Source organism: Asparagus officinalis, chromosome 8, assembly GCF_001876935.1.
Source record: "Asparagus officinalis chromosome 8, Aspof.V1, whole genome shotgun sequence".
Taxonomy (NCBI): Eukaryota; Viridiplantae; Streptophyta; class Magnoliopsida; order Asparagales; family Asparagaceae; genus Asparagus; species Asparagus officinalis.
In genome coordinates this window covers 7,984,021-8,007,583 of record NC_033801.1, presented here as the reverse complement: position 1 = coordinate 8,007,583, position 23,563 = coordinate 7,984,021, and the positions used below count along the sequence as shown (strand labels likewise).

The 23,563-nt window shown below is 35.7% G+C and overlaps 1 protein-coding gene across 2 annotated transcripts; it reads right to left on the bottom strand.

Annotated features, from left to right (window-relative positions):
• LOC109820591 lies at window positions 6,265–7,413 on the bottom strand. 2 transcript variants are annotated; one of them, XM_020386750.1, is made up of 4 exons: window positions 7,259–7,413; window positions 7,102–7,167; window positions 6,924–7,001; window positions 6,265–6,497 (listed from the first exon to the last, which is right to left on the bottom strand). In XM_020386750.1, exons 1-4 carry the CDS (start codon window positions 7,298–7,300, stop codon window positions 6,378–6,380), a joined length of 306 nt encoding a protein of 101 aa, XP_020242339.1. In that variant the 5' UTR covers window positions 7,301–7,413; the 3' UTR covers window positions 6,265–6,377. The 2 variants fall into 2 exon arrangements, with proteins under 2 accessions (XP_020242339.1, XP_020242340.1); XM_020386751.1 differs by having other exon boundaries at window positions 6,265–6,494.

The following is a 23,563-nucleotide window of genomic DNA, read 5'->3' as shown; positions in this document are numbered from 1 at the left end:
TGATGTCCAAACGGACGGAGGCAACAACAATGAATATTTTAGGAACTCATGGGAACTTGGTAGTAGAAAGACTTAGGAATAGGATTTGTGAAGTGTATTCTATATTAAGGAAAACTTTAAGGGGTTGTTTGTTTCAAATCCTATAATTGATATGGATTTTACCATGGGATTTAAAATCAATAGGTTTTTTAACATAGGTTGAGATTTTTAAAATGTTGTTTGTTTTATTAATATTTTGGGATATGTAATCCTATAGTTTGTATATATTTTGTTTGTTTAAAACTCAAATTGTAACATTACAAATTTAAATTTTAGAATATGAAATCTAGCCTAAATTCTCTCTCAAAGAGGGGATTTCACAAATTTTATAATATATTAGTTTTTTATTATTTAGGTATTCAATATCTCAAAATTTATTTTGAATCAAACAAAGATTATGGAATCCATAAACTCAAAAACCCCACTTTTTCATCCTAAAATTTGTAATGAACCCTAAAACCAATTTTTTTTTGAAACAAACACCCCCTAAGTAGAGGCAGGGGCGTAGTCATATAGGGCCTGACAGACCCCACCACCCCCATCACACACCCCACCCCAAGAAAAAAAAATAAAAAAACCTCTCCTCTCCCAGACTGCAAACACCCCAACGTAATTTGCACTTAAATATCTTATAGTTTCCTCTATTGCGCTTATATACCCTCAATTATTTTCGACATCACTTATATACACTAAAGTTCTTAAATTTTGCATTTATATATCTTCGCTTATTTTTTGCAAAACTTATACCTCCTAATGTTTTCAAAAATTACACTTATATATTCTGAAGTTTTTAAAACTTGCACTTAAATACCTTTAATTATGCAAACGTGGCAGCTTTCTACTGAAAGTTCTCATGAAACACCACATACTAATTTTAGAAAAATTTAACCCTTCATTTTTCTCAAATGTATTACACTAATTATATTTTGAAATAGAATTTGAATATGTCTAACATTAAATTTAATAAACAATCAAGAGTTAAAACCATTCTAAATTTAATTTGCAAGGGGAAATTCTTGGGTTTGCATAACCTATGGTACTTGAGTGTAAGTGCAAGTTTGATACTTTACTTTTAGGATATATAAGTGCAAAGTAGAGAAAACTAGTACAATCAAGCCATTAATATATAGTAATTTTTAAAACTATGAGGGCTAAAGTGTAAAATTCTCTAACAAAAAGACATGCTTCTTTCCTTCTCGTGATCTTCTTACGCCTCGTTTGGTACGTGGGAATGGACAGACTTGGGAATGGAATGGAAGAAGGAATGGAATGGATTGCATGTGGGAATGGAATGGTCATTCTCATTCTCTTGTTTGGGTGCGTTCGTAGAATGAAGCTAGAATGGAAATCTCATTCCCATTCCCATGTTTGGTATCACTAGTACACAAGTGAGAATGAAATCTCATTTTCTAATAATGCCCTTACAACAACATAGATTTTTAATAAGATAAAAAATAAACATTAATGATAATAACTAAATAATTTTATATACGCATATGTTATATTAATCTAGGTATGTGTTATACTAATGCTCGTATTATCCATCAGGTGTATGTTTCGTTTATATTTTTCAAACAATACTCGATATTTCTTAGTCTTAAAAATTAAAGAAAAATAAAAAAAAAAGATTATCGTATCTTTCATAGGTCCAAAAAAAAAAAAGAATGATATCCACAATCCACAGTTCTAGATATATAAATTAACTTATTTGATAAAGTATCAAAATCACTCAATTCATAATAGCAAAAATCCATAAAACAATACCAACTAAAATAATAAGTTTCGAAATAGCAAAATGATATACTAGCCTAAATTGTCAATCTAAAATTGCCCACTTGCATAGCGCCTCACCCAAACATTCTTTATTATTAATATGGATATAATTAAAAAATACCTAACTAGTTTTTGATTCTCACTTGAATGGGAATGACCATTCCTTATCTTCTCACTTGGAATGCTCATTCCCACAAATAGTGGGAATGATCATTCCTAGGGAATGGTCATTCCAACATCTAAAATATAGGTGTGTTTGGTATGAGGGAATGGGAAGTGGGAATTGCATTCCATTCCTCCTCATTCCCGCGTACCAAACGAGGCGTTAATTTATATGAGATAGCAATCTTGAACGTGGAAGTTAATTTTGTGGTCGGTAGATCAAAGCGCAGAGTTCAAGCGTCTACACTATATATTCTATAACATTGATTGATGTGAAAAAGATGCGATTGAACAGTTTCAAGAAATGAAGACTATAAGAATGATATTATACCTTATTAGAAATGTGATTTCAAAGTTTTGTTACATAATACTTTTTATATGCTAATCAATTCCATGAAAAACTTCTATATGTTATACTGTTTAATTATTTTTTACACCCCTAATTACCAAGGCTCCGTCACTTAGTAGAGGGAGATTCTATGATTGGAGCTTGATATTCTGCTAGATGATACTCCAGGTGTCGAGTTCGTGAGATTGACGAACTAAATTTAATTTGTAACAAACAAAAAAACATATCAGGTATGCACGTCATGCATGAATAATCCGGACTTTAACCAGAATTAAGATATTCTACTTTAGACAACGCATGAGTTAATAAACTGCTCAATAAGTCCATTATTAGCGGAACACATATCCAAATTATTTAATTTATTAGTGATAAAAAAAAGCTTTATATGAAAGCACAAGTACTCCTGCATGTTTTTGGGAAAATTGAAGAAAAAATGAGAATAAAATTTGTATTTATCTCTCTAGCTGACTTAGAAAAAAAAATGGGAATAAATTTCCACGTTCTTCTCGAAAAACCATCAAACTGGTCAACATTAATTTAGAAAATGTGAACAAACTTTTGATAAAGTTTCAAAAAACTCATTATGCCATTAGGGGAGTATGATGTCAGGGACTTGTGAGACAAGCTCCGAAATTTTTTTCCCTACGTTGTTGGGGGTGGGGGTTGAGCCAAATTTTAGGAGGGTGAACTACTTCATCTTCAATGATGAACTTTGTTTCTAGGCGAACTTCGTCTTCAATGACGAAGTTCATCTTTTTGAGGAGTGAGATGATGTTTGACGAGGTTCGTCTGCAAATGGACATTGTCTCTTGGATGAGCTTCATCTTCTAGAGGATTTTTGTCTCTAGGCGAACTTCGTCTTCAATGATATCCATCATCATGATGGGCTTCGTTGGCTGAGATGAGGTTCATCATCATGATGAGCATCGTCGTGCTTGTAGCGAGGTTCAACATTGCTTTATTTCTTGACATTTTTTGTGCCTACCGACTCATACTCTCTCAAACATGGCCCTTCTCAATGAGGTCCTCAATGGTAACATGTAGGATCTCTTTTTCCTGTGGGTTCATGCGATAGTGAGGGAGATTAAGAAGTACCGAACCCAGAATAAAATCAATGTGATGCTATATATCCCTCATGGGAGGGAGTCCCTCTGGCAGCTCTTCAGGAATCAACACTTCGAACTACTTAAGCAGCGACTTCATCTTCCATGGGACCTCAATGGTTGTCTTTACTTCCTCCTTCACAACTAACGAAAGCCTTTGCTTTAACTCCTTTGACTCGGCCAGAAACTCACCCTTGTTGCACAGAGATAGTTTGGACTTTTGATCATCAGAGTTCTTTGGAGAGGGTAGAATAGGTGGTAGGATGATCTTCTTATTGCCCATCCTCAGCTTCCTCATAATTCGCAAGATTGACTTTCCGCCATTTCAGGCACTCGTTGGACTTATGCTCTGGTTGGAGACATCAGAAACACTTCCCTATGGTCGACTTGGCATACTGATTTGATTGAATCGTCTAGGGCGGTGGTTGATTTGTCGACCGCTCGGCTGATTATGGAGGATTAGACCGATCAGTCGTCCTTGGCCCTGCCGACTCACCTCTCGCCTTCTCGACCAAACTTCCCTGATCGGTTGGCCTTAAAAGTGGTGTCTTTGAGGCTAATATTTTCGCCTTTAGAGCTAAATTGTGGGCTTCGTCCACAGAGTACACATTGTGGATGACCACCTTCTCTTGAATCGAATACTTCAAACCACCAATAAATTTGGCTGCGAGTTATTCCTCGCTCGCTCATAGACAAATCACAACGAGAAGTAAGATGGAAGAACTCTTTGCTATAGCACTTACTGATCTGACTCCTTGACGGTATTACTTGAACTGGTTGTATAGGATTTGTTGATAGTCGGGTGGTAGAAATCTTGCCCGTAGTAGTTTCTTCATGCGACGCCAAACCCGCACCGGTTGCTTGCCTTATCGTCTCCTAGTGTTTTGAGATTGATCTAACTATGTCGTGGCTCCTCCTTTGAGACGATATGCTACAAACTTTTCCTGGTTTACTTCGGGCACATTAACCATCTCAAAAGAACTTCTCCACTTCGTAGAGCCAATCCAAGAAAGCCTCTATGTCTAGATTTCCTCCGAAGGAAGAAAACTCTACCTTCATCCGATAGTCTTGGCCCTGATAATAGCGGTCTTTGTCGGTGGTAGTTGTAACGAGGGTTGTAGCCTCTACCCCAACCTCTACCATAAGGTTGATCTCCTTCCTCTTCATTCGAAATATTATCATACCATGACCCTTCAAATTGGTGACCATAGTCCGCTTCGTAGTCACTGTAATCATCATGGGGAAGGGTTTGAGTGGGAAGTCGTCGAAGGAGTGGAGGGGGTTAATATTGAAGAGGTTGATGCAAAGAGGGTTGATATGGAGGGGGTTGGTTGGGACGTGGTTGATATGGAAGGGGGTGAACTAGAGGGGGTTGGTGATTGTACGAGGGTGGATGTCGTGGCTGCCTAACTCCGAGTACGCTTAGGTAAAGACCGCTGGCGAAATTATTCTCATTATTGAGGTGAAGGGTAAGTTCTTCAATGGCTTGTAGAAAGTTCTGAAGAGACGCCTCCAACGTGCCAAATCTCTCATCCATAGAATCCATCCTCGTGAAAAGATCTTGTAGAGAAAGTTCCTTCTCGCCGCCACCTGCCATTGTCGAGGATGTTGAAGCCGAAGCTCTGATACCACTTGACGCAGACGTAGAAACGAGGAGACCGATCGGATATTGTTCCGATGCCGACGAGCCCTAACAATAATAGGTAATTCACGAGCTTGAATCCACAAGCCAGAAGTTTCTCAAACTTGATAAAGAAAACAATAGAGAAAAAAATTCTCTTGATTGAATAATTGAAAAGTTAATTATTGATTTACAAAAGGAACTATTATATATAGCCAAAAAATTCTCTTGATTGAATAATTGAAAAGTTAATTATTGATTTACAAAAGGAACTATTATATATAGCCAACTAAACCTATCCTAACTCTAATTGATTTACAAAAGGAACTATTATATATAGCCAACTAAACCTATCCTAACTCTAATAAAAAAGAAACTCTATTTTTAAAAGGAAATAATCAAAAACGAATTCTTTCCTAATCTGATGTCCGAGTTGACACGAGGCGAGTCGACTAGTATCGCCTTTCGTGTCGACGTACTGGGCATATGTCGTCTCATTTCATTTGAGTCGACATGAGGCTTGTCGATTAGTACTGCCTTTCGTGTCGACTGGACATGTCGTCTCGTCCTGTCGCCTCGAATCTTCTACTCGTCTCATCGGGCTTGCGTCGAGTTGAGAACTCGACTCACCCGCTGATGTCGTCTCGTCCACTGACGTCGTCTCGTCCGCCTGTTCCTTCGTCTCGTCCATTACTTGATCTGATCTGATCTCGTTCGTTAATTGATCTCTGTATCGTCCGTTACTTAATCTCCTGCATCAATTTGTAACAAACTAAAAAAAACATATCAGGTATGCACGTCATGCATGCATAATCCGGACTTTAACCAGAATTAAGTTATGCTACTTTAGACAACGCATGAGTTAATAAACAGCTCACTAAGTCCATTATTAGCAGAACACATATCCAAATTATTTAATTTCTTAGTGATAAAAAAAGTTTTATATGAAAGCCCAAGTACTCCAATCTAAAACATAAGCCAACTCTTTAATATGATCAATTTGGTACCCATTCTCACAAATTAATACCAGCTAGATACAAAATAAATGAAGCAGCCTCCATCCCCATCCCAAAAAAATTTTGTACAATTAATTAAGTTAAACTAAACATACAAGACCGCCATAATTATAACATGCAAAGGGACTAGTATCCTCTCATCTTACGTTTAAGACGACAAGACTTGCTCCTCATCATCTCCAATCTCCTCCTCCTCGCCTAACAACTGCGCATCCGCCCTGGTCGCCGACTCCTCAGCCGGCGGCGTCATGTTAAGATCAGGCAACGGCGCCTCCGGCGCCGCGGTCGCTGGTGCCATCGTCATCGCCGCCGCCTCAGCCGGCGGGTGTCAGGTTGAGATCAGGCAACTGGTCCACCGGGTGTGTGGGGCCCATCGAGAAAAGCTCCAGCGGTTGCGGTTGCTCCTGTTGCTGTGCCAGTGTTTGGTTGTACTGCTACATTAACGTAAACGACCTAGGTTAACAACCTTAAACCTTTCTTGTTATCTAATCAAGGGTGTATTTCCATGTAACCAATCTAAACTTTTAGCCACCCCCACCAAACTCTTTACATATGATACTTAAACCCTTTAATCTTAATTTGGGGCCTGTCGCAAACACCCACTAAACATTTTCAATTTCTTTTAAAATATATACGAGTCCTAATTTTGGATGTTCTTCTCGAAATACCATCAAACTTGTCGACATTAATTTAGAAAATGTGAACAAACTTTTGATAAAGTTTCAGAAAACTCATTATGCCATTAGGGGAGTATGATGGCGGGGACTTGTGAGGGTTAGCCAATTTTTAGGAGGGTTATGTAAAATTTACTCGTTAATTAACCGAAAAATTTGTCCTGGGGTAAAACAAGGAAAAATCACCTGAGATGATTGAATTCGTCTCAACGAAGAATTATCGTCCTCCAAGATTGGGTACCGATTCGCCGCCTCCATCACACACTGACCCCAAAAAAGAAAAGAAATGTAAAAAAAAAAAACCTTTTATGAATTAAAAAGGAAAATAAAACCTAAAAGCAAACAAAAAGGGATAAATTATTACCTCCTGAAAATTGCGTTGAGTAGCAGACACCGCATTCATCATCTGATCCTTCTTCTTATTCACCAACTGCATCATTCACCATAATCTTAAATAGGTTAACCTAAATTCCAGGGTTTTAAAGAGAGAGAGAGAGATCCTTAATTAACGAATTAATTACCTCCGCTTGTTTCTCGTCGCCGTTCCTCTTCAAAGACTCCATCTTCGAACACGAAAGCAGAGGAGGCGAGCGAGAAAATGGGTTCTTGTCGCCGGCTATCGGCGAACGAGGCACATCGAGAGGAGTGTCAGGGCTCAACCTTTTCCCTCTCTCGCTGCTCTTCAGCCGCTTCTTCTTCTGGAGCCAGCGAGGGAAGAAACCTGAGAGGGTGGAATCTGGGTCGGTGGTCTTTAGCTTAATCAGAGCCTGCGCCGCCTCGAGTTCGTCGGCGGTGAACTCTGAAGACGCGGAGGAGGAAGCCGTCATCGTTCTTGATTTTTGAGAAGGGGGGGAGAGAGAGAGAGATGGAGAGAGAGATTGCAGTTGTTTTTGTCCCCTAAAAGGCAATTATAACCCCTTGCAGTCTCCGTATGTTTTAATTCGATGCAGATGTACCTTAATTAGGGTTTCTTCTTTTATATTAGTCCCTTTCGGTCTTTAAAATTCTGAAGGAGTCCCTTACATTATTGAAATTGGTAATAGGGTCCTCTTGATAGGAGTGACCAGTTTGAAATAGTTTACGAGAATTTTTTTTTTTTTTTTAAATGAGGTCCCTCCTAAGCATGGAGAAAAAAGCTGCCTTAGTCAGCTAAGTCAACATCGAAAAACAATTTGACCTTTGAGAGACTAATTTTGAGAAAATTTATGAGAAATGGTATGTGTATTTCTTCAATGTTTTCATGTTTCTAAATTTTTTATTATTTTTTTAATGAAATATGAAGCTACAGTGTATCAATAAAATTAGAAAGTTCTAATATGACTTTCACGGTCTTAAGTTCGATTTCTAAACTAAATATTAAAAATTAAGTTAGCAATTAATTGACTAGTTACAATTAATAAGAGTCATCATAATTTGATATCATTTGTAACTTAAGAGACCAATATAATACTTTTTCTGATTTGACGAGAGATCTTCCTCATTATCCTTTGGACCATGAGTATTAAACCCTTAAGCATAGCTAAGAGGCACCACGCAACACGCAGCCTCGGGTATTTTAGAAAATTAAATTCATATACTCTGCTTTCAGAAGAGTAAAACTTGAAATCATAGAATGCTACTTATAGGCTGCTTAAAAACCAATATAATCCTAGCAAGTTTGCAAAACAAAACACAATAAAGGATTCAACAACTTAACTGTGAAGGTTAGACACTTCTAGCACGCGTCCTTGTTTTTTGTGTTTGTGCACTTCCCTGTATTGCCACCTGTCGGTTACAAGACCTCTAGTTGGCACGGATCTCACTCGTGTGGTCTTTCCCTTACTTTCGTTGGGCTGTTTTTGATTACTTTTTTTCCTTTTTTGCCTTTTCTTTTTTAACACAAGAGGAACGTTCTGAACCTTTCACTTGCAGATGATTGAATCTAGACCGTTCAATAGAAATTAAACACGCGTTTGAATATGTATAACTGGTTTAGGTTATCCCTGTTGCATATATTTTTTCAGAACAAATTAGCTTAAAGGGTTTATGTTTCTAATCAAAATCTTATAAGCAGTGGTTGTATCCAAATATTATTTTATTTACTACAATAGGAGTACTAGTCGAAAGACTAAAGGACATTTGGTTTGCTTCAAAAAAAAAAGTTATAGCAAATGTCACAACATTTTTGTTATTAGTGTTTGGTTGATAAACAATTAGGACTAAAGCTACATAATTATGTCATATAAGGAAATTATGATTTTCATACTTAGATTAAAAAGATAAATTTCCCGATGAGATGGAATTTTGTTTTCTTCTTTTGAAGCTTCCAGCATTTACTCTTAGGGGCTGTTTGGTTCGTTACCTTGATATAGGGAAATGCAATTCCATGTAAAGAAATGTAAGTTTTGAGTTTTCCAAACTTTTCCAAGAAATAGATTGTTTTGCTTTGGTTCGCACATAAAAAATAGTGGGAAACCAATGTATTTATTTTTCTTGTGTTTGGTTCGCATAGAAAAAAAAGGAAAACTTTTGTAAATAAAGCAGAGAAGGAAAAAAATCAGATGTGGCAAAGTTTTCATCAATTTCACTCGGTTGAGGAAGGAAATCGGAGAGGGAAAAAAATCTGAGTTGGCGGCGATTTCAGCAGAGTTTTCCCTCTTCCATCCGAGCGAACCAAAGCGGCACAAAGAAATGGACGGAAACAAAAAAACTGACGTGGAGAGCTAAAAATCTGACGTGGAGAGGTTTTCTGAGTTTTCCACCCCTTATAATAGCGAACCAAACAGCCCCTTACCAAATTGATCGTAACATTTGTTGCAAGTTGTTTTAGGGTAATTATTACCTTGATACCGAAGTAATGCATAAATGTAATGGTCGCTAGATCTAGTTGTTGTTGAAATTAGATCTACAAATGAATAAGGCTTACGAGATTTATATGAAATTGGCTTTGATTCGATCAAAAAACTTCCATCTATTTTTGCCCAAAAAGGGAACAATTTGAGCGAAAGGTACACATATTTTCTTCAGGTTTGACAGTTTATTATAAAACCCCTTAATGTTATTTTCCATTGCAGCACCCACAGATGTTACAAAAACAGTTAAAACCCATTTAATTTTTTGTTGTTTTCTCTAAAATAAACCCTTGGTAAAGATTCTCTTCTTTCTTGGAAAACCTACCTCTTCCCTCTTCACATCAAACATAAGTAACTATATATCATATATGTCCACTAACATAGAGAAGATTACTAAACTTGATATCTTCAATCCTTTGATTTTTAGCCTAGATTTGGTGTTTTGTAATCTGTATATTGCCTTTGGACGAAAGGGTGTTTTGTAATGAAAAATAAGCGTTATGAAGTTTCATAATGGCCTGATAAACCTGAAGGAGTTTCATAATAATTACCCTTTTTTCTATAAATATAAACTCATTTACCTTTCTTAATTACGAAGTCGCATACTAAATACTTTATTTACTAATCCGGTTGCTCTATTTACTCTTAGAATTCTACTTCCATTCAATACAACCGTAGGAGAAGGAGAATCAATACGATTAAAAAAATATAACAAATTCTACAAAGAAAAGGTATCTTATACACATAAATCAATTTGTTATGGTAGTACATTAATTCAATTGTGTGCTATGTTGGTTTCAGGTGTAGACCCAAACCTTAGAACAAGCATGCAAAGCAAAAATTTCTCTAAGTTAAGAAATCAGGCGAACTTGGAAGTTCAGTTGAACTTGGTAGTTCAGATGAACTTGGAAGTTCAGGCGAAGCTCGAAGCTGAGTTCAGGCGAACCTACATTTCAGGCGAGTTTTAGAAGTTTAGTCGAACTTGTAAGATCAGGCGAGATTTGAAGGTTCAGACGAACTCCAAGTGCATGTGAGCTCCTAGTAGAGGCGAGCTCCAAGTGCAAACGAACTCCAAGTACAAGCAAAGCAGTTCAGGCGAGCTTGGCTATGTTCAGGCGAGCATAAGTCATACAGGCGAGCTTCGTAGTCAGGCGAACTCGCAGAAAATAGATTCCTAATTTGTTTTGACATAGGGTTTCCCTATAAATAGGGAACTCTGGCCACCACTTAAACGCTAGTTTTCCAGAGCGATCTCCAGAACGGCTTTTGGCGATGATTTTTGCAGCGTCTTGAGCAGCGATTTTTTAGAGAAAAATCCCACGCCTTGAGAAATAAAAAGATAGTTCCTTTTGAGAGATCTTAAGGAGTTTGAGATCATCTCTTGCAAGCTTTGTAATCTTCTTTAATATTCAAAGAAAATTTTTTGTGTGGCTCCCGGGGACGTAGGCAAGTTGTTGAACCTCCTTAAAATTTTGGTGTTCTTTTCTATTTTTTCCTTGTAAAGTTTTCTTTTATTTGCTGTGATTTATTCTTGCCTTCTTTCAGCATAATATTCGGAGAGCACGTTAATTCCGCGAGAGGGTTCATTTGACAGGTTATCGATAGGACGAATCCCTAACATGCTAGTACTGATATGCTGTTTTTGATCTCGCCATCTTGATAAGCATTCTATTATTTTATGGCTGTAAGCGTAACAGATTTTGTTAGTTTCATATCTGATTGAAGTAGGTTGAAGTTTTATTATTCTAGCCACTCAATTTCAGTATCCTATTATTATTACTACTACTATATTAGTAGTAGTGGTTTTTTTTTAATTCATATCTGATCTGAAGTAGGTTGAAGTTTATTACATATTCTTGGCACTCAAGCAAGAATTCAAATCATGTTACAATTTTATTTATATTAGCAGTAGTAGTAGTTACGAGTACTACGTAGTTTTATGAACAAAAGCTATTTGTGTTTTCTTCGAGGCCACGTAAATTATCAGCACATGATATCTATACTCCATCCAATTCCAAATTTTATGTTTAGTTTGCTTGGTAGAATTCAAAATTCAAAATTTTGGTAAGGCAAGATCGAACTTGTTAGGATGTGTTAGATATTTTGTTAACAAAAGGCATTTTTGCCTTCATGAATTATAATAAATATTGTAATTAAAACATGCAATTAAAATATGTGTAACGGATATATAATTATGGGGAACGTTATAAAATTTATGACGAACGTTACAGAATTAATTACGGGTTTTGTAACGTCTTTTCCAACCCTATATATATATCCATATGTTGAGCTCAAAATAATAAGGAAAAATATACAACAAGTTTCTCTTGTTTTTCTTCTCTCCCCTACATATTATTTTCATCTACATTTTAGTTTTATTTTATGGGCAACTTCCTTCATCTGAGCTGAAGCTCTGCACTCTCGCCCGAGTGTAGAGGCCGGCCGTTTCCGGGGGTTTTTACCGCTAGGGGGGAGGGAACCATCTGCGCCAGGACGATAGGCGGGTTCTCAATCTTCTAGGGCAGTGAATACACGACTGCTCCCGTTCAGGCCTGATTTTCTTATCTCTTATTTATTTTATTCGGATTTATCTGCATGCTATAATATTTAATTATTTGATAAATTTCCAACAATCTAGAAGATTGAAATGTTTATAGCTTTCGATTTAAATCCGGAAAAATAATTTTTAAAGTTACTGTTCATTCGAGACAGCACTGTTCATCCGATTTAAAAAATAAAAAAAATAATTTTTTTTTTACTATTTCTGTTCGCAATTTAATCAGAAATTGCTGCTCATTATAAAATGAAAAGTACTGTTCATAAAAAAAATTGTTACTGTTCACAAAAACCTGTAACTGTTACTGTTCGTTTTATTGAAAAATGTTACTGATTCATTATTTAAAATAAATACATTTTGTAGTTAATGTTTCTGTTAATTTAATTAACTGCCAATTAATTTTAACGGTTAATTGCAATTAATTGTTTAAATTGCTTTAATTGCTTTTATTTGATTATAATTAAAAACTAACTGTAATTAATTACAAAAGCGTGTAAGTTTCTTGTTAACCGACCTTTTTATCAACACTTTTTAGGTCAATCTACCTTGGTATATCTTTCTGTTGTTGTATGAGGAAGATTTATATAATATGACCAGTGAAACTTATTAGAAGCTAAAGTTTGTTTTCTATGCTTATCAAAAAAAAATATCTAAAAATATCATTAGAAATGTCATGATTGCATAATAACTAAATTGTATAAGTACAATTGCCTTGGCTGTAACTTTACAATAATTGAAGGATGGTTTCCTTTGTTGCTCCACTCTCCTTTGCAGTTGTACATAATAGAATAATTTTTCTTACCTCCATGTTCAAGTTCGTATATTTGATTTCACCTTATGTTTCTTGAACTCTTGATCAAATCAGTTTCCTGATTTGATTTGTTTTGAACATAATCTATTGGGTCATTAATTAGCTTCTGCTATGTACATTCATTAAGTCAGATCTGAGTGATGCTCATATAGATATATAGTTGACCTTAATTGGAAAATAATTTGAAATATGCACGCATTTGTAATGTTCAATGAAACATGCCTATAAAATTTGCAGCAGTGTACATATTTATTCTTGAAAGTCCCATATACATGGTTTTGACAAGTGAACAAAATCTGGATATATATATGCTTTGAAGTATTTAAATTTTTTCATGGTTTAATGCCTTCATTTCTTTAATCTATCAATATGGTGCCTTCTATTAATAATTCCATACTTTGGAGTGTTTATGCATCTAATAAGCTTAGTACAGAAGGTGGTAAAAGTGAATGCAGATTTGTTCAGCAACTTAAGTGGCAGTTGTCTGCAGCAGATGAGTTTTTACTCTCAAGACATGAAAATCATGAGGTTCGAACATCAATAGGTAAACCCCTCCTCGGCCTTATCCAACATATGTTTGCAGTATAGTTGCTAGGCAAATTAAATGCTTGCAGGAAATATTTTAAAGTTTCTATATTCTGTTAAGAAACAAAAACTCATTTGTTTTCAGCGAAAGTTGCTTCCATTGTCGATTCCATTAAAACTTTGATTTGTTTACAGGAAATTACAATGAAAATAAACGAAAATACAACTCTCGAGAAAATAACACAAAACTTGTTTATCAACTCCTGCTTTCGTGAGACTTTGCCTGTGCCAGAAATGCTTTGGCTCGTTGACCACCGATTCACAGATCGTGAGGGTGTTTAAAGATTTGAAAGCGAATATCTGTGAAAATTCATATGCATTTATTTAATTACGCTTCTTGCATCATATATTGTCTAATGATAAATGATCAATATATGAGCGAACAAATCAAAGAGGTGCATTTTTTAAAATTCTATTTTATATGGTGGATTATATTTCAAATCTTCAAATGTAAAGTTCATCACTTTTATTGCATTATGATGGATATTGTTCAAATCTTCAAATGTAAAGTCCATCTCTTTTATTGGCATTTTGATGAATATTGCCAATAAATGTTCATAATGTCTTTTTGATAAATCTTGCATTTGTTACATGATTAATACAAAGGTTTATGCAAGAATGCACTTGAAAATTTTAAAGGCACGTATGTACAAATATTATTATTATTATTATTATTTGTATAAGAAGGTGGTACTAGAAAATGACAACATAAATTTGGAAGGTCCTCATTTGTAGACACACGCAATTTAAATTTGGAAGGTCTCATTTGTAGGCACCGCGATTTAAATTTGGACGGTCTCAATTTGTAGGGCACCAATTTGTAACCTCTTATAATAGAATAATTTAAAAATATTTATGCATTTGAATTATGAAGTATGAAATATATTTTAAGATACGAAAATATATTTTAAGATACGAAATCCTATTATTCTCTGCATTTATCTATTATTATTTTGCATTCATGGTATGTGCATATGGCATAACTGCAGAATTTAGTTCCACATTAGTTTTGAAATGTTCAGATATTAAGGTCAATCTCTTCAGACATAGACTATGATCTTTATGATCATAGATCATGACCTAATGTTAATTTCAAACAATATGATGGAGCTAATTATAAAATAAGACTTGATAAATAAATACAAGACAGCGCTGCTAGGCAAAGTTATGAATCTAGACTTTGTAAAGTCTGTGAGAAAAGAATCTTGATGACCCTTTGACTAAGGAATTATCCAGGAGTGTGGTGCGCTGGATTCATCGAGGGAGATGGGGTTAAGCCCATAGATGAGGTCACTGACAGCGGCACCCAACCTTATTTGGAGACGTAGTGCCAATGTCGGTTCAATGTGGTAGAAACAAGCTGGACAAGTGACTCTCGTGTGGAGGCATCGACCTAGATATATTTATATATCATTAAGTGTAGGGCTTTGCTACTACCCCTTCTCATGATGACGATGCTCTTATGATACAGCTGGCTAGGCTGAGTTTTACTCTAAAATAGTCCAACGCGTGTATTGGGGGGGGTATTAAATAAACAGCTGTAGTACCCTTTGAGGACTTACCTATGTGAGAGGAACCGTGATGGCCGCGGTTAGGGGGGGCTGGGCTAACCCCTAGAAACTCTCATGAGTCGGTTTATTGTGAGCATGGCCTTTAACGCTCAACCCGCTTTGCTCAATAGATGAAGCGTATTGTGTGTGTTTTCATCAATACCTGATTAAAGGGGCCTAATTCAAGGCCTAGTCCATTATGTCCCTCAGGTGGCGATGAACTCACTAAGGAAAGGTTCAAAGCCGAAAGCTACCTCTCCCGAATTCACGATACGAAAGGTTGCCCAACCTATATTTGTTTTATGTTTTCTTGATTTATTTATTGATTTCTGAGTCTTCAGTCAATATTGCCTTTTGGGGGGGACTGTTAGATATTTTGTTAACAAAAGGCATTTTTGCCTTCATGAATTATAATAAATATTGTAATTAAAACATGCAATTAAAATATGTGTAACGGATATATAATTATGGGGAACGTTATAAAATTTATGACGAACGTTACAGAATTAATTACGGGTTTTGTAACGTCTTTTCCAACCCTATATATATATCCATATGTTGAGCTCAAAATAATAAGGAAAAATATACAACAAGGGCTATATAATTATGGGGAACGTTACAAAATTTATGACGAACGTTACAGAATTAATTACGGGTTTTGTAACGTCTTTTCCAACCCTATATATATATCCGTATGTTGAGCTCAAAATAATAAGAAGAAAAATATACAACAAGTTTCTCTTGTTTTTCTTCTCTCCCCTACATATTATTTTCATCTACATCTTAATTTTATTTTATGGGCAACTTCCTTTATCTGAGCTGAAGCTCTGCACTCTCGCCCGAGTGTAGAGGCCGGCCGTTTCCGGGGGTTTTTACCGCTAGGGGGGAGGGAACCATCTGCGCCAGGACGATAGGCGGGTTCTCAATCTTCTAGGGCAGTGAATACACGACTGCTCCCGTTCAGGCCTGATTTTCTTATCTCTTATTTATTTTATTCGGATTTATCTGCATGCTATAATATTTAATTATTTGATAAATTTCTAACAGGATGAAATAGGGCCGGACTAGAATTACTGAGCCTTAAATAAAGAGATTAGATAGGAATCAACTTTAATCTAGCTAAAAGATCAAATTTTGGATATGATCCCAATTGCTATTTAATCATATATATAAACTAATTGAAGTTAGACCTTTGTCAAACTCCGCCACCAACAGGTTTCAAGTTGGACATTGGGTAGCAATCTTTTTTTTGGAGAGAAATCAGTCCAAATAAGTATCACTAGCCTTAAATAGAAGCTAGCTCGGAACCAACTTAATTTAAGCCAGAAGTTTAATTGAGGCTTTACCGCATACTTAACCATATTTTTCAAGTTACGTGGAACAAATAACAGTTGCCCTCTCTATATCTAATTTTTGTATGGCCTCGTACTAATTGCTGGTTACAAGTCACGTTTGAGTTAGGATAATAACTCTTTTAGGTATAAACCGAGTTTCACCGGTATAAGTATTAGATATAAATTTCATACGATATGAAAATAAAAAGAGGTTAATGAGTATTATATATTTATATGTAATATGAAGGAATTCTTTCTGTGTATACAATGATGTTATGAGAGTTTCCCACTGCTTTACGTTGAGATTAATGCTCGTTATTGTCATATAAAGATATATATGTTTCTCAAATTCAGATCATCTCCACTATCAAAAAAGTAGTGGATGGACCATGACATAGTCACAAGAATTAATTATCTAGTCAGTTGTTGTGATTTCGTTTAGTATAAATTAGGAATGAGTGTAATACACGGGGATACGGTGAGTGCTAGATTTTGATTGTATCATAACCGCCTATTAAATAATCAACGGTTGAGATTAAAAATAGTTATCTCTCCTATCCAAATTCATTTTCCTCATGTACAAAACACCAAGTTTGACTTTGATATCATTTTATCCTCGTCGTCTGAAGACAGTTTGACTCGTAAGATTGCGGCAAATTATGAATATAAATAATCGCAATTAGGCTCTTCGACGTCCGTTCGTACTGACTGGTGCTCAACATCTGACACATAAAAGGGCTAAAAAAATGACGCATTTGCTGTAGAGACCGGGTCCGTTTGGTTGTTGAAGAGGGCTTGAAAAAGCCTATCAAAACTGATAAAAACTATCAGTTTTGACTGTTAGTTTTAACAGGTTTTCTTGTAAAAACGTTATTTTTTAGGCGTTTTTGCAAGAAAGCCTGTCAAAACTGACAGTTTTTGTTAGTTTTGACAGACTTTCTGACCATTTCAACTCTTCTTTTCAGCAACCAAACGGGTCCTAAAGCATCAGTTTTTTTTTCACTTGTCTGTTTTTGGGAGTGTCACCATGGAACATAACAAATGTGGACCCAAGTCAAGAATAAATTTCTATAGTGTTGTCCAATTGGGCCGAGGGCCCAGACTCGGCCCGGTGCCCGACCCTGATCCGGCCAGACCCAAGCCCTAACTTGACCCGGAAACCCGGAGCTAACGGCGGTTTCGCGGGCCCGGGTCCAAGGCCGGCTTCGTCGGCACCGCAACATCGGGCCCGGACCGGCCCGATCAAAATGTCCAAAAACGACTATTTTGTATTTTTTTTACCGAGATACCCCAAAAACGGTAAAGAACGATCAAAATTTGAGGGTATTTTGGTCATTTGTCTAGGGGGCTGCTTTAATAAAAAGAGGGGGGTTTTATTTGTTTTTCTCATCCACAACTCATCTACTTCTCTCTAATACTCGCTTTTGTGAACTAATTCTTCAATCAAATGGCTTCTTCCTCTGATTATAAAAAGCAAAACCCAACTCTCAATCTTGAAACGAGTCCTAATACTCCTACTACAGGAGCTACAACTACTCCTCCTACACCTACCGATGTTGATCACGACTCCGGTGGTGACTATTCTGCACCAAGAGCTCCTAAAATGCCAAGATCTGATATGTGGAACTTTTTCGAGAAAATAGAAGTCACCAGGGATGAACACGGTAGGCTTCTCATCCAGAATGTTATGTGTGCGTTGTGCGGCCATATTTTCCAAGCTCATCATAAGAGCGGCTCCAACTACCTCAAACGTCATTTAGAGAAACACAATAAAGGCTAGACGCCTCAAGGTGATATCTGACAATTTTTACTCTCTCAATCCTCATCTTCTGATAGTCTCGATAGTTGGAACTATGACACAGTCTGAGCCAGGAAATGCTTAATCAGGTTTATTTTTTAAAAACATTCCTTTTAAATTAGTAAAAAATGATAAATTTGAAGATATGTTTACAGATGGTTTTTATCCCGTATTTAAAAAAAATTCTCGTCAAACTTGTCAACGTGATATTTTAAAATATTATCACGAGGAACAAACAAAAAAATTTCTTATTTTCAAAGCTTAAACTGTAATTTTTTTTCTTTTGATATTTGAATATCTAAAGCATAAACTGGTTATTTATGTATCACAACACACTAGATTGATGATAATTGACAAATGTTTAAAAGAGTTATTTTTTTGTTGCATTTGAAAAGTCACATACTGATATTAATATTACAAATTTAATAATTGAAGAGCTTATAAAATTAGAAAATTCAGAAAAAATATTTTTTCTTTCACTAAATAATGTAAGTAATAATAATGTAGTTGTTGATTATATCAAAACATCTCTGCTATTGCCATGTCATAGTGATATTTTTATATTAGATGTGTGTGTCATATTTTAAATTTAATTATTCAAAGTGTATTTAGTAAAATTAAATCCATGATTGAAAAAGTTAGGACAGTAGCTTATGCTCATAATGCTTCTGAACAAAGAATTAAAAGATGAAAACAATTCTGTAAAAGAAAAAAATTTAAAACCCAGACTGAGTCCAAAAGATGTTGACCATAGGTAGAATTCTACCTATACAATATTAAATGCAACAATAAAATATAAAAAAATATAAATAATTTTATTGCTTTCGATACTTCTAGTTCTAGCTCTGATAGTATGTTTGGAATAACTAATGATGAATGAACAATTATATGTAATACAAAAGAGATGTTACATGTTTTTTTATGATGCTACTATATTATTATCTGGTTGTTATTATCCAACCATAACTTTACCTACTTTATAAGTTTTAAATATTCAAAAAAATTAATAGATATCATATGGATAATTATTTTGGAAATATGGTTTTTCAAATAGAAAGTAAATTTAATAAGTATTTTAGGCCAATTCATATTATTTTTTGTTTGGGGGTTCTTATTGATCCATGTTTGAAGGATATTTGCCTTCAAAGTTTGTTAAATTCTTTGTATGGTAACATGATAATAGACACTGATGATGGTCAAACTATTACTGCTCTTACTCATCACAATACTATTAAAAATTATTTTTAAAGATTATATGATGAGTATGCAGCTAGATATGGTATAACTACTATCAGTCTACAGCTTCTGCTTCTAAGAGCTCAAGTTGTGACAAAAGTGTAAGTTTTGATAGGGAATCAATGGTAGCTGAACGAACTGGTAGATCTGGACTTGGATCATCAGCAATGTTTCTGAAATTAATCAATATTTAACTTCATCTTTAGTTAAATGTTAAAATAATAGTTTATATATTTTGCAATGGTGGAAAGTATATAGAACAGTTTCATATCCTATACTTTTCATCATGGCTCGTGATTTACTAACAGTGCAGATTTTCATGGTAGCTTCAGAATCTGTCTTCAACACAACAGGACGTTTGATCGACAACCACAGGACATCGTTAGATCCGTATACCGTACAGGTAGTAATGTGCCTATATGATTGGTAGAGGTACGAGAAGAGAACGCAAGGCATCGATCGGATGTTTGGTATTTAAGATAAATTTAAAGAGTTGGGACTAGCAAATAGATATGAAGAGTAGACATTATTCATCAATTTGTAATTTTTATTTCTTAGCTAAAATTTTGTGATAAATTATTTTGGAAACAGTTGTAAATGATAGTGATATAGATGGTAGGTGTCAACCTAGCTGTGATGTATTTATAAATTGTGATGCGACGAATTTTAAAATAAATTTATAATTATAGATGATTTACTGATTATTAATAAAGAAGTTATTTTTATCATTTTAATTTTTATAGTTTTTTGTATTTGTAAATTATCTAATTACAAGTGATTAATAATATGATTGTTTTTATTAAACTTTTGTTTAATTTTTGGCTATGTATTCTTGTAAATTTAAAGAAATAAAAAAATAAAAAAAATAAAAAAACAAAAAAAAATCGGAAAGACCTGATGCCCGGGCAACCGGGTCCAGGTCCGAGCCCCGGTTTTGCCCGGCCCCGGCCCGATTTTTCGGGCCTAGCCTTACCGTTTGGACAGCCCTAGTCTATACCCCCACTAAGTCGTGTTTAAGATTATGTGTACTGATTATTGAGGAGAGAAGCTTCACATATCTTATTCTTACTGATAAAAAAATTTTGACAATAAAAATAAAAATCGAAATTAGAACCCCTCAAGAGGAACAAGCCCCCACATTCTTTTGGTCATTTAAATTGAACGACGAAAATTTTGGACCTATTGTGTAATAAAATAATACAACAATGAGAACTCGATCAATCTTAGCGGAGATTGATTAACATAATAATGTCACAAAGGATTTGGTGAAATTCTCTAGGTCACATGTGTAATTGACTTGCCGTATTATCTCTTTCGGAAATGGAGAGTTGGTAACCACATCGGTCAATGAGGAGACATCATGTGTACTCACCTTAGCCGTTGAGACGTCGACAGGTATACCCCTCTCCTTTTGCCCGCACGATCTCCTATGAATACAGATTCCGATGGTAAACTGTTGTTAAGCTAAGCTATCTTAATTTAGGGTTTACTGCTGCTTCTTGTGTTTCGGTTTGGTGAGGGAACTTCCCACCGTTCTTCAGAGGCTGAATACTCATATTGGTATTTTACTTCCACCTCATTTATCAAAAAAATATTTTAATTAGTCAAATATGTTTTAAGACGTTTTAATTTATTCAACTTACCAATAAGACCATTTTTTTCGTCGGTGACCAGTTTTCCGGCGAGAGCTCGTCACGTGCGTGACACGTGATGACTTAAACTGCTTTTTAGCTGCTGATGTGACACAAATTTCAAAAAATTTGTAGGTGATAATTTTTACACAAAAGAGATATACTAATTAGAAGACCGACTGAGGACCAACTAAAGCACTCCACTCAAGCGCCTTCTAACAAGTTGCTCCATTATGTAGGTGAGATCAGTGGAGCTAGAAGTTTTATCTTGGAGGGGTCGTGAATTCGATATACATAAAATGTTTCTTATTATTTTTTAAAAAAATTTAAATATTAGCTCCTTAAATGTTTAATATTTGAAATTTGTCCCTCAAATAATTGAAACTGACATTATATTCTCTATTCTTAATTTTTTAATTTAGTCCCCCAAATCATTGAAATTGGCATTAGGTCCCTAATTTTTCATGATTAATTTGGAAATTAATATCATGTTTGTCTCTTTTTTTTCTCTTTTAATAACATATTTGTCTCTTTTTTATCTTTTATTTTTTCTTACCCTTAATTTTTTTTAACTTCCATCACCTGAGTAAGGGTTTTACTCTTAATTCACAATTGGATTTATCTGCTTCCACGATTTCAACTGTCCCCAGAAGACCATCAACTTTATTTTTATAGTTTAAACTGAACATCAACTTAACAAAACTAATTGATTCCATCCTTCTGTAACTTAATCAACATCGTCATCATCACAACAATGATCTTCATTATATCAATGAGAGGGTTTTAAAGAGAGAATTAATTAATCACCCTTTTCAGAGAGAGAATGTATTACCCTTTCCTGTTGCTCATCGGTCCTCAAAGACTCCTCCGTCTTCCAAACTCCAAGGCAGAGGAGGCGGAGGAAGGGGAGGAGGAGGCATTGGGCTCTCGTCACCGCTGATCAAAGTAGGCGGCGGAGGAGCATCAGGGCTCGGTCTTTTTCCTCCTCCACCTCTCCTTTCATCGTCAATTAATCGCTTCTTTGTCTCGAGCCAGCACGGGAAGAAATCGGGGTCATCGGATTCCGGGTCGGTAGTTTTCTACAAGAGGAGATCCTCCGCCGCCTCGAGATCGTCGGCGGTGAACTCTGAAGACAAGAACGGAGAATGAGCCGCCAATGTTCTTGATATTGTTATGGTATGTTTTAGCTCAGTGTATATAATTATTGGGAAGGATTCGTCCTATCGACAACTTGTCAAATGAACCCTCTCGCAGAACGTGTCCTCCGGATCTTTGTGTTGAAAGAAGGCAAGAAGAAATCACAGTAAATAAAAGAAAACTTTGCAATGAAAAAATAAAAGAGAAAACACCAAAAATTTAACGAGGTTCGGCAACTTGCCTACGTCCTCGGGAGCCACAAAAAAATTCCTTTGAATATTAAAGAAGATTACAAAGCTTGCAAGAGATGGTCTCAATCTCCCTGAGATTTCTTTGTTCAAAACAGTGTTCTCTGAAAAAAATCGCTAAAGAATATCACATGAAAAACTGCGGCCAGGGTTCCCTATTTATAGGGAAACCCTATGTGAAAACAGATTAGGAATTTGTTTTGACTGTGAAGCTCGCCTGTCTGCGAAGCTCGCCTAACTGCGAAGTTCGCATGTCTGCGAAGCTCACCTGTATGAATTATGTTCGTCTGAACATAGCCAAGCTCACCTGAACTGCTTCGCCTGCACTTGGAGCTCGCCTGCACTTGGAGTTTGCCTAAACCTTCAAAGCTCACCTGATCTTCCAACTTCGCATGAACTTCCAAAGCTCGCCTGAACTGTAGGTTCGCCTGAACTCAGCTTCGAGCTTCACGAAGTTTCAAGTTCGCCTGATTTCTTAACTTAGAGAAATCTTTGCTTTTGCATATGCTTGTCCTAAGGTTCGGGCCTACACCCGAAACCAACATTAATATTTAATTTAATTATGGACCCATATACAGAGTTGGATACTGTATTTCTCAGTGGTTTTTATTTCTAAACTAATTATTCATTGTTTTATGATGAATTCGGAAGTTACAAATTTCCTAGTGAAATTAGGGGTTGATTCATAGGTTAAAATCAATTGAAATACTAGTATTTTTGGAAAATATAAAGAGAGTAACGGATTCAACAACCAAACTGTACGTAGAGGCTACACACTCGTGGCACGTGTCCTTGTCTTTATTTCGTCCCTATACTTACTTGGGAGAAGATTGGGTGAAAAAACACGTGGTGAGAATTCAGTAATTTGCAAATGATATCTATATACTCATCAATTTTGGTGATAATGGAAGTGCGTGTACGTGGCAGCTTTTAATGTGTCCCCAGCGTTTGATTTGGTACATAAATTCTTATTGGAGGAGAAGAGAAGGACATTGCATTGGTAGGAGTTCATATTATTTTAGTCTTTCCTTGGACTTTTTAGCTCACAAGGACTCAATGAAAGTAGGCAGTTCACCAATTCATCTACCCCCCGTTCAGAAGAGGCTTG